The 12,580-nt window shown below is 43.1% G+C and overlaps 1 protein-coding gene across 1 annotated transcript in view; it reads right to left on the bottom strand.

Moving 5' to 3' along the window:
• Window positions 1-1,052: 1,052 nt before the first annotated feature.
• SCFD2 (sec1 family domain containing 2) overlaps window positions 1,053-12,580 on the bottom strand; it is a 300,890-nt gene continuing 289,362 nt past the window's right edge. The window contains exons 8-9 of the mRNA XM_045018575.1: window positions 9,697-9,816; window positions 1,053-2,895 (exon numbers count right to left, since the gene is read on the bottom strand). Coding sequence (XP_044874510.1) covers window positions 2,803-2,895; window positions 9,697-9,816 — 213 coding nt within the window. The 3' untranslated portion in view covers window positions 1,053-2,802. The remainder of the gene's footprint in view (window positions 2,896-9,696; window positions 9,817-12,580) is intronic.

Below are 12,580 nucleotides of genomic sequence, written 5' to 3'. Positions count from 1 at the left end.
TATCTCACCCTCCCTCAAAACTTCTGCTGCTGATACAACCAAAAACCACACTCACCCTGCCCCACCTCCTCCCCCAAACTAGGGGACACAGCCCCCACCCTCCTTTCCAAAACACATCCCCAAAAGCCCAAGGTCTGCCTTGTTGTCCTTGAACAGTAGGCAATCTTTGTCTCCTTTCAGCCCCTGACTGCTTGACTGCTCTCACTGTTGCTGAAGTACAATGCTCTAGCCTGCTATTGCATTCCACCATGGCAAACTGGCTGTGAAGGTTCCCCCAAGGTGGGCATAGAAGATTAGGCATCCGCCCTATACAGGGATCTGTGGAATCACAAGAGCTGTAGGAACCTCCAACACCAAAGTCTATTTAGTCCCCAACCCTCACTGGTTTGCCCTGCCCAATAACTCATGCAGCATGTCCTCAGATTACCAAGTCAGGGCTCCGAGAGTGTTCAGCTAAGGGGGTGGGGAGAGGAAGGGGACAGAAACTGTCACAGCTGCAACAGCTTCTTAGGACTGGTGACCACTTCCCTGTGCCAGGAGCTCCTGCCTAGTATCCCTTGCAGCGGCTGAAAGACAGGGGGAAGGGCCATACGACGTGGAGGAATTGACAGCCACACAGCAGAATTAACACATGACCAAGTGCCCCTTTCTGGTTATGCTGCCTGTGTGTGTGTATGGGGTAGGGTGAGGTGGGGGAAGAGCAACAGACTGTATCTAATAAATGAGGGGTTGGTGTGTATGAAAAAGCCAGGAAGATGAGCAGATTCTGTAATCTTTGCTTCATTGTTAAGTAATTTCCAAAACATCTACATTCTGATAATGTAAACTAGGGGTAGGCAATGTATGGCACATGTGCCAAAGGCGGCGAGCGAGCTGATTTTCAGTGGCACTCACACTGCCCGGGTCCTGTCCACCGGTCCGGGGGGCTCTGCATTTTAATTTAATTTTAAATGAAGCTTCTTAAACATTTTAAAAACCTTATTTACTTTACATACAACAATAGTTTAGTTATATATTATAGACTTATAGAAAGAGACCTTCTAAAAACGTTAAAATGTATTACTGGCATGTGAAACCTTAAATCAGAGTGAATAAATGAAGACTCGGCACAGCACTTCTGAAAGGTTGCCAACCCCTGATGTAAACAGTGCAGATGAAGAAGAAGAAATGTAACCACAGAGACAGGCTGTTTGCTGTCATTTCTCTAACTTGCTCAGTCAAAAAGACTTCATAAGCTTTTAGCATTACATGTGGTTTGATATGTTACTTTCCCATCAAGTACAGTGGAACGTAACGTTCTATATTCATCGTCTAAATCTGTTTTCATAAAGGCAACTTTGTCCATGTTTCAGTCTAACCTTTATAATCAGGCTTTTGTTCCCTTCTGGCCACCGAAGTGCACCATTAAAACAAAATGAAGAGTTTTCAGAAAAAAGGTTACATTTAACAGAACTTAAACTAGATAGTGAGCAAAGGTTACAGAACTAGTTTCTATTTAACCTAGTCTCTGGGCATAATAAAGAATGCTAAAATAGAGGAACTTCGCTGTATATAGAATGACGGCCTAAAAATGTGCCCCTAAAATGTAACTGTAAATGATCTCCCAGCACAGAATGTAGTCTTAGCATCCCTGGGATGAACAAACTGAGACAATACGCTACATTTTTGTGGCACCATTATTTTATGCTGCATTTTTATTAACCTCAGTGCAGAAAACAGTTGGAATCCTCAACCACTTACGTTTTTTTCCTCCAAAAATTAAAGCAAAATTAAAAAAAAAAGTTACATAATTCAGACAGCTTGTCTTGTTAAAGGCTGTTGCCTAATCATAAATTAAAATCAAAAGCTCTTCCTACCCTTGTTATTCAGAAATACAACTTTAAATGAGTGTTCTACTTTTGGAACCCTAATGTTTTTGCAAATGGGAATATGTTATTTATTTGATGTGCCTGAGAGAAGCATTCCTCTAGGATTAATAAAGTGAAACATCTAAACATCTCGGCCCACATGTTTTCCTGTGCAAAATCATGCAGAGGAGAATGTCAAAGAAAGTGACTTTTCTCATGAGATTATGACTAAGGCAAACAAGAGAGGAAACCAGGGACCTGTGAGAAAGCCAGTACATGGCTCACCAGTTTGATTATGGTGGGATTCTCCATCCATGCTTCCCTCCACTTCTACCCTATCAGCAGTAAAAGCCATCGGTGGACTTGTAGCTATTCTACTACTGACAACTCAGTTCACTGCTGTGCTTCATAGCCTCTCCCTGGGGTCACAGACTGCGCAGAAGAACTTAAACACTAACTAAGGCACATGTGTTTTGCAGCCGAACAAAACAGGCCACGGCTAGGTTCTGCTACCTTTACTCCCACTTTACACTACAAGGAATCCCATTTTGGGACTACTTACAGTGGAAAGTACTACTCCATGAAGGTAAGGCGGCAGAATCTAGCCCTTTGCAGCTGTTCCAGAATTACCCCCTTTCTGAGGAATTACTACAGGCAGCCATCGTTCTCTGGGAAATGCGGTGGGGAGGGCCCATGTTAGCAATATCATTCAGCAGGGAGGAGCTGAGTGTTAGCCTGACGTCACTGAACAAATGAATGATTTTTAAGTGCACCCAAAATCCATTCAAGTCCCCTTGCAGCCAGCTATCAAATCACTCAACTCAGTTTTCAATTACAACCACAATTAGTTTTTAGACAAATTCATTTTTGGAAGAATATCGGAAAGAATGACAGGCAAGAGGGTGGTATTTCCAGTGAAGGCAAATCACTTATCTTCTCCGCAGATCTGCACTCTTCAGATGCCTATGTCTGGTTGTAGATGGTCTGTTGCAAACAACAACTCAGGAATGTTAAGTGGTGTCAGAAGTGTTGAGGAGAGCACAATTACCTGAAGACAGAAATAAAAAAATGCAATTCAGGAGACTAATCTTGTCTGTAATCAGAACAAGATCTCTAAACGTGTACTGTTAATTTACAGAACAGCAAAGGGATCATTGATCTTACGCTCACTGTGAGGTGGCAATACAGCTTGTCCAATGCTACCACCTGCTCAGCTAATAATTATAGCTGAACCCACCAGTGGGAGAACAGTGATTACTATCTCACTCCTAATGCATTTGTAGTGTGACTCATTCACCCCACACAGTTCCACTACCAGGGTAGCACAGTGATTTGTTATGACTCCCATTGCATTTACTTGTGAAAAATGAGTTGATCAACCAGCAGTTTCCCTTGCCACAGCACTGAATTTTGTCAACAAGTGACTCAAAATTGCAGCTGTTTCTTCTTTGTTTACGCTGAGGTGAAAATTACAGAAAGCATTGTCTGCCTGCTGCGGCTACTCAATGAAATACAGTCAACTGTCAGAAACTTGCCACTTGAGACCAGGAGCCTGGTGTTCCAGCCAGCAGGATCACGGTTCAAGCACGGACACAGTTTGGATTATCTTTGTTACTCTTTTCATAAGGAGAAAATATGTCCCTAGTGAAAGGCAGCATCACCCATTACTAGAGCTGGTCAAAACAGTTCTGATAAAATCTTTTTTCCATTGAAAAATACTGTTTTGTCAAAACCAAAAGTGTTCTGCAGAAACGTCTTGGTTCTGACACAATATTGATTGGGAAGGTTTCTCAGGTCAAGGAGGGAATTTCTAGTCAGAGACAGAGGTGTGGGCAACCCAGATTGAAGCCTGTTTTCTGCCTGATTCAGAGCAGGGACTTCAACCTGAGTCCTCCCAAATCTCAGACAAACACCCGAACCACCAAGCTTTAGAGTCAGCCTCTATCTCTCTCTCTCTGGCTCAATGAATATTTAATTCTTTACACAGATCAATGCCAACATCCAGCATTGGAACACTTCAAAAACTAATATTTTTCACAGAGCGGAATTGTTGTTTTTATCCTTTAAGCAGCAGACCATCATAGATGGATTTTTGTACACAATATATATTTATATATGTTTTTTCTCCCCTAGATCCCTAACTAGATTTTATTAGCTACTAAAATCTCAATCCTGCAGATCTAATGGAGTGTCGGGCTTTACTACCATTAGAGCCAATGGGACTACTGAGTATAACAAGCACTACTCACAGCAGTGTTTGTAAGATCAGGCCCACATATTAAGAACAGGACAAACTGGAGGAGGGTTGTACCAGACTTAAAAATGAACTTGGTTTTTCAATGTAAGATTAAGGGTATCTAATTTAGAAAAATCCAAAATGAGGAGGCATAAATTATGGCAACTGTAATTTAAATGCCAACAACATTGAGTGTGCATGTACCTATTTTCTTTTAGTAATTGATCAAATTGTGCACACTCTTAATCTGAGGTAAAAATCAACATGCATGAATATGTTGTTATCTGGATATTCAAACACTGCAGGCGATTTAAAAAAAAAGGTATTAAATACCAAATACCCCAGATCTCAGTAGTACTACACTTAAGCCTCCCCTGCTCCACATTCTTTTCTTTTCTTTCATCCTCTCTTTAAATAATGAAAAGAATCTGGAGTTAAATTACTACACTTTCTTTTGTGCTAACAACCTCGTGTGCTTTCCCACACAAACTACAGCAAAATGACACTGATTATCTCTTCTATTTCCCATTGCTTAAGACCACCTCTGTAATTTGCTGGTGCCAGGGCTGCACTTTCCTATTTATATTGTGGAGGAATCAGAGTACAGTACAGTCTGTGCACTCCTCTTCCTATGTACTCAGCTTAATTCTAAGAAATATGAGGTGACATATTACTAATGTTTTTTGTCTATGAATCTACAGGCCAAACCACCACTACTCACAGATAAAAGCAATTTCATCTTCATAGTATTATCACTAAACTAGCAGGGTAGATGTGCAATTGATAAAATGAGTCCACACAAACAAATGAGAGTGATGATTGTAACTTATTCTGACGTTAAGACACAATCTTGCTGTCTCCTATCCATGCACATGGTTATCAATAGTGGTTTCAGATGTGGATGAAGGAGAGCATATGGCCCTCTGTTTCTATGGAAAGCAGATGATCCAATCTTTTGTACAATTGCCCATAAAATAAATGTCCAAGAAAGTCTCTTTAGGAGGATAAATTTCCTTTGTAGATCCTCACCCATCTTAACATTTGTGCCCTTGTCTGTGACACTTCAATTGAGGGCTACATTTTGCCATGACAGCCACTATAGAGTGGCCAAAGGGTCACTCCATGATCCACTACACTGTAGCACCAGGGTAGACAAAGAGAAGGTGAGGCGAAGGTTTGTGTGAAAAATGAAGGAATTGTGAAACAGAAACTAAATTGGGAAATTAATCATCCCACAATGCAAACATCCCATGAGACGGTAGCTGGTAATCTTGGATATCACCAGATATCTGGCTCGCAAGGAGGCACAGGAGGCTGAATGCACATGCTGTGAAGTTTCAGACTACACGGCTCAGGCAATATGATGCAAGCAGCAATACTAATGACAATGCAGTACAACATTGGGTGTAATCCCCTGGGCAAAACTTCCTTTGACTTCAGTGGGGCCAGGATTTCACCCAATATTTCAGAGCAGCTAAAGAACACAAACATAATCATGGTTGCCGGGGTGATAATTGCACTTCATAAATAACCATGCAGTTTTATAGCATTTAATGTAAGGCATGTTTGAGACCTCACAGAAATAATCTGGGCCAGCAGAAGTAAATCATTGAAACTGAATCTGTATAAACTGGGCATGTCTTTATATTTCTGTTCTCATTTGTGTCGTTGCATCGGCATATAGTGGGAATATAGTAAACAAGGTGCAGGACACATGGATTGTCACATGTCACCATGCTCTGCTGTAGAGCAGATCTCTGGAGTCTGTGTGCATGTGAACATGAACCAATATTGGTACGTGTTAAACATTTGTGGGTAGTGATGTGACACAGGGAAGGAATTAAAACATCCATTTTTTCCTCTTTCCACCTCTTTAGTTTCTTTTTTTTTTTTTAACGTCATTCTCCTCTCTTGTTAGTTCAGTTGTTTCTGCCTCTTCCCAAGTTAGATGCCTCTGGGGTACCAATTCATTACACCTATGAGGTGGTATCTGCGAGGGGCAGAACTATTCAGCTTCATCTGAAAACAAATGATGCCTGAAACACACTGTTCTCTTTTGTGTATCACAATGAGAAGAGATGAACCAAATGTTCCCTATCTACACTAAAATATATATTTGCTTATGTGGATAAAAACATATGTTTCCAATCTCCAGACTTAATTCTCATTTGCCTAAAATCCAAACAACTGCTGGAGCAATTGGTGGGGAAATCAATCTGCTGACAGGGTTGTCTGTTGTTGTTTCATAAATCTCTTTACTTTCACATCCACAGTGCAACTCTAGTTTAAAAGAAGTGCCAATAATTGGTGCAAATGTCAGTGTTTTGTTTAAGTGCAACGGAACAGGGAGGCCAATGTTTTCATCTTGCCCTGATGTCTGAAACTGATCGCCTGAACATCACAAAAACAGCTCTGTTAAACACTGGCTTGTGGTAGATGAATGCCTGGCTCTTTGAAAAGAGAATAATCCCAAACAGGTGGTGCATATTCACAGCTGAACTCTAGAAATTCAGGTAAATCCAACTAACTCAGACACTTTTATATGTGAGACTTGAACAACCATTTCTTTTCTTCCTTTTATCCCCCCTCAGAACTCTCCCCTAAAGCCCTTTAGCCCCTAATGTAACAATTTTATACAAAGGCAAGGGGCAGTAAAAGCTGCATCAACTCTAAATTCTTTGGGGATCTGCCTCAAAGGGTGACCTGCCACCAGGGTCAACCAAAGCAAAGCAGCACCAGATTCCATGTCACCACTGTCAAACCTCAATCCATTTTAGAAAGTTAGCCAAAAGAATTCTTGCATAGTTTTACACCATCTCCCTCATTAACTCTGTGCTTATCTTTCAAGCTATATTAAAACATTTAGAGTCTGGATTAACTTGTCCATCAGTACATCACAATTCAGTCCCTGTTCTGAATTGCAAAGAATTTGACTCACCGTGTTAAGGAGATAAGTGAGAAGCTAATTGGAGAGAAACATGTTATCAGATGAAAAAGTGCTCTTGGAAAGGGCATTTAATCTTATAAAAATATTGAGTTCTCAACTCAAAGATGCGGTTAAAGTGTGGAAAACATGCTATCAATCAGAGGCTGCTCTGCCTTGGTTGGCTCCATTTTGCTACAGACTTTTCATTAGCTAGAGCTGTATTTGCAGGAATTAAAATGAGAGTTTACATTCTGGAACAAGTCATGTTTAATGACACAGGCAGCTGGTTATGAAGTGTTTCTTTGCATCTCTCTTGCAGCTATAAGGATCACCTTCTGTGCCTGCTCCACCCAGGAGAAATCCAGCTGCTCCCATACACCTTCCTTTAAATTAAAAATTATCAATATCTTAGACCCTGCCAGAAGTAACCCCTGCCCTCCCCACTCCACTGGAATGACAGTGAATGCAGCCAGGAGCTGCTACCAGAGAATGAATGGGGCAGGGACCAGTCAGATGAACTTTTTGTCCCCTCTCCCAGGAAACCCCACCACATGGAGCTACCTACCCCCCTCTCAGAGGCAGACAGTGTGCCCAGGAGCAGCAGACCTTCAGATGCTTGCCAATAATAATCCCTTCCCCTTAACTGACTGAGCCCAAAGTTATTTTGGAGGGTGGGCACGGTCAATGAATGGCACCATAGTGCCGGGGCACGTGGACAGAAGAGAGGGGATGGGGCAGGGGAGGAGGTTGGTTTGGAGAGACAAACCTGGAGGGAATGCAAGTACTATTTGACAGGTTGCCTGTGTGGTTCTTTATAGACTTTATCTGTCTTGTTTATTCAGCTGTAAACTCTTTGAGATGGGCGTCTTTGCGGGATAGGATGGCAGCCAGGTTGTCAACTTGAGCATAGCACACTGAATTGCAGGTGGGATGGGGAAGGGGGGGATTTTAACCTAGGAGGCTGGAGCAAACTCTTACAGAAAATGTCCAGGGATCTGAGGTCCATACAAAGCAGCTAGGATCTTGATTTTTAAGGTCTCATCCTGACTCTCACTCAGTAACAGAAAATAAATAATTTATCCAGAACAGAAGGATGAAAGGCTAAGTCAGCCCTGCAAGAATTCAACCCTGTTGGTGTAGGGAGTCACAGTAACTCAAACCTGACCGTGAGAAGGTGGAGCTGCTTGGGGCACCCTCCTGCGGCAGGTCATGGCATGACAAGTGTGTCTGTCTCAGTTTTCCATTAAGGCACATTGTCTCTCTCAGCAACAAACTCAAACCCCTTTATTCATATAAAGTGCCACAGTCCCTTCGTCGTAAAGACAGTTGTTCTCAAAACCTCAAAGTAAAACAAGGTTACAATATAGCAGCTCTTCAATCCCTGGGTCACCCCCCAGAGAGTCATTAACCACTCTGCCCCAGTCCGTTTAGCCCGTTACAGGGCTCCCCATTCTCCAGGCCTTCTACCCAATAGTTCCTAGACCTGCTTCTCTACCACGGGTTTTCTGCTGTAGCCCAAAGCCAGGTCTCCCACGACAGAATTCTGCTCAGTGTTCCATTCAGCCAGGCGTCCCTGCCCGACAGTCCTACCTCTGCTCAGGGCCTGTCCCTCCAGGGCCAACCCCATGTTCTGGGATCAGCTTCCTGCAGCCTCCCAGGCTCGCTGTAAGAGGACTTCCCACAGTGTTCCATTCAGCCAGACTCTGCCTGTGAGTCCTGCCTAGGGTGACCAGATGTCCCAATTTTATAGAGACAATCCCGATATTTGGGTTTTTTTCTCATATAGGCGCCTATTACCCCCCCCACACCGTCCCAATTTTTCATACTTGCTGTCTGGGCACCCTAGTCCTGCCTCTGCTCCTGGGATCCACACTCCAGGATCAACACTCTCCTTTTGGGCTTACTTTCCTCTAACCTTCCCTTCTTCCTAGGGGCTTCTGCACAAGCTCTCCTCTAACTCATCAGGGGTTCCCCAGCTCTGGCCAGTCCTCACCAGCAACCTTTTGCTCTACCTCATGGCTCTCTGTAACAGCTCGCAGCTCCTGCCGCCGCCACTGCCAGGAACTCTCCTTTTCTCCTCAGGCAGCTCTCATCTGCTCTTCTCTGCCTCTGTCAGACAGCTCTGCGTCACTAGGTCTCTCTCTCATAGGGCCCAGGTGCCCTCTTTTAAGCCCAGTTAGGAGGCAGTTGAGCAGTCACAGGTGCACTGGCCTTTTCTCTTTTAAAGGGCCAGCATCACCCTGTGACATTGACACGTAAGCCTCCTCTTTCCACCTCGGAGGCCCCTAATCCCAGCCATTTTCTTTCTGGCTGAGGAGAATTGAACATTTTGGACAGTCATTACTGTTCCTCTTAGTGGCATCGCTGCTTGCAGTTCAATTTATGTATGCAGATTCCCAAGCAAATGCTCATTCACAGAAAACTGCATGTGTAAATTCTGAGGTCCTATGGAATGATCTGGGCCTCACTGAATCTACTGCACACAACAAACTTTAAATAACTTGCATCTGAAAGCTGCTTGCCTGCAGATGTTTCACAACAGAGACCTGACACCATTATTAGCCTTATTTATATGTTATGGTACGTGTTCAATACCAGGGCAGTGTTCAGCACTATAAAAAGCATTTTCTTTGTTACTCTTAATTTTCCTGGCTCAGACAGAAATCACAGTACTTAAGGTTTCATACCTGGATACCGGGTTTGTGTGCTGATATTAGGTCCCTCACCATTCTGACCTCAGAGACTGTCACTCCACCAACCATATAGAAGATCAGGAGAGGATGATCACTGGGGTGAGGACGACTCACCTATAAAACAATAGAAAGCATTATTCACATTGCTTCAGTTTATTCTGAAACACAAGTACTCTTGACTACAAAGCCGAATGGGGCAGATGATCAATAACATAATGGAATGGCTATTTATGACTGGTCAAGACAGAGTATTGAAGGATTAAGAGGAAACTCAGAAATGATTTTTTAAAATGCTGGTTTCTATGGAAGCTGGATAGAAAATTAAAGAGATGCTGGCAGGTTAAAAATCACTGGAATGATATTCAGGTGTGGCATATTCACAGGTCCCACTGAGGTCAAAGGGAGTTGTGTGTACTCAGCAGATCTGAGAATCAGGCCAATGATTTTCAATGAATCAAATGTGTTTACATATATTACCATATACAGGAAAAGCTTTGTTATCCAGCATATTGGGGAAATGGGGGTGGTGGTTAGTCAAAAATTCCAGTTAACTAAAGAGTTATACTTATCAATGGAGGGAGGGAGTATGGGTGCGGGAGGGGGCTCAGGGCTGGGACTTGGGGCACTGGAGGGGGCGTGAGCTCTGGGAGGGAGTTTGGGTGCGGGAGGGGATGTGGGGCAAGGGGTTGGGACATGGGAGGGGTTTTGGGGTGCCAGGTCTGGGAGACGCTCACCTTGGGCAGCTCCCTGCAAGTGGCAACATATCCCTGCTGCTCCTAGGCAGAGGCGCAGCAAGGTGGCTCTGCAAGCTGCCTCTGCCCGCAGGCGCTGCCCCCACAGCTCCCATTGGCTGCAGTCTAGGCCAATGGGAGCTGCAGAGCCAGTGCTCGGGATCGGGCAGGGGCAGCGTACAGCGCCCCCGTGGTCTTTCCTCCACCTAGGAGCAGCAAGGACATGTCGCCACTTGCAGGGAGCTGCCTGACATGAGCACTGCCTGGATCAGAAATCAGATATATCAGAAATGCCATTTTATAGAGCTTTCTGGTTGGCAAACATAAGAACGGCCATACTGGATCAGACCAAAGATCCATCCAGCCCAGGATCCTGTCTTCCGACAGTGGCCAATGCCAGGTGCAAATGAACAGGTAATCATCTAGTGATTCATTTCCTGTCTCTTATTCCTAGCTTCTCACAAACAGAGGCTAGGGACACCATCCCTGCCCATCCTGGCTAATAGCCATTGATGAACCTATCTTCCATGAATTTATCTAGTTCTTTTTTGAACTCTGTTATAGTCTTGGCCTTCACAACATCCTCTGGAAAAGAGTTCCACAGGCTGACTGTGCGTTGTGTGAAGAAATACTTCCTTGTTTGTTTTAAACCTGCTGCCTATTAATTTCATTTGGTGACCCCTAGTTCTTGTGTTATGAGAAGGAGTAAGTAACACTTCCTTATTTACTTTCTCCATACCAGACATGATTTTATAGACCTTTATCATATCCCCCCTTAGTCTCCTCTTTTCCAAGCTGAAAAGTCCCAGTTTTAGTAATCTCTCCTCCTACAGAAGCCATTCCATACCTCTAATAATTTCTGTTGCCCTTTTCTGAACCTTTTCCAATAACCAATATAAAATGCCGGATAACACAGCTTTTACTGTTTTGTGAAATCTGAATTACAAACATCTAATGTGCTTTGTAGACTAATTACTCTTTGCAATTCATCCAACGTAAATAGATTAGTCAGGTCTACTTTAATTTAAAACCAGTCTCCTGACAGTTTCATGTTGGTGCTCTCCTGCAGTAGAACAATGCTGCAATGTTTGGGTTGCAACCTCTGTATGGGATGTTTAAGAGCAAACAAAATACTGTTTTCATTTAAAAAAAATAAATAAATAAAACAATGCAAATATTGTCATTTTCATTTAACAAGCTCAATTAACTTGCTTATTTTGCTGTTTTCTAGAGTTATGTTTTTATAGGACAGTTCCATTGATATCGTCCTGGGTCAGACTCAGCAGATCCTTTGGACACGATGCCAGTGGAACCATCACAATCCTTCTTGTTATAACACCATGTCCCTACGCATGTGGCTCAAAACATTTGGCTCTGAGGACTGAGAACAGCATAATTTGTTCTTTTCTTTATTGTTTTTGCCAGCATTCATTCTATAAAATGAAAGTAGCAATCTATGTTTGGGTGGAGTATGGTTCAATTTCCTTTTACCACCCACGGCATCTCTCTTTGATCCTGGTGGCTCCAGCTCCCCTGAATACAGCTCCTCCTCTGTTCTTTATTGTGCCTGTCCTATATTTAGTCCTTGGGCAGTTTTTTGGCCAGCAGTCCGGTTCATGATTTCCCTTCTGGAGCTGACTGGCAGTCTTCAGAAGAGAAGGTTCCCTCTGTGGCTTTTCCCTTTGAAACCAGCAGGAGGTTTCCAAGCTCTCCAAGCAAACTGCCTTTGATAAAGCAGTAGTCTCGATCAAGTGCTGCTCACAGGTGCAGAGCTCTGAGGACTCTTCAGGAGTTTGAAATTAGGGCAGATAATTTACATACAGCCAGTGCCTGAACACTATGTGTATGTATATTGTTTGCTCTCCCAGCCTTCCCTCATTCATCTTTATTCTGCTGGGAGCAGGGACAAGTATGGTTATCACATAGTCATGCATACCCCTCATTCAAGAACTGCATGCAGCTCCTTTCCAATGAAATCCACAAATCACCATTAGGTCAATATAACTCATTTTTAACCTGTACACGGGCTTCCTCAATTTCCCAACGCTGTACAATGGCTGCATAAAATGTATTGTTAGCTTAATTAAAATACCAAATATATTCTTATTACAAATACTGTGAGGAGTTCAAGTAAGATCTAAAATAGT

This window comes from Mauremys mutica, chromosome 5, assembly GCF_020497125.1.
Source record: "Mauremys mutica isolate MM-2020 ecotype Southern chromosome 5, ASM2049712v1, whole genome shotgun sequence".
Taxonomy (NCBI): domain Eukaryota; kingdom Metazoa; phylum Chordata; order Testudines; family Geoemydidae; genus Mauremys; species Mauremys mutica.
Note: the sequence above shows the minus strand (reverse complement) of the source record. Positions and strands in the feature narration are given on the sequence as shown.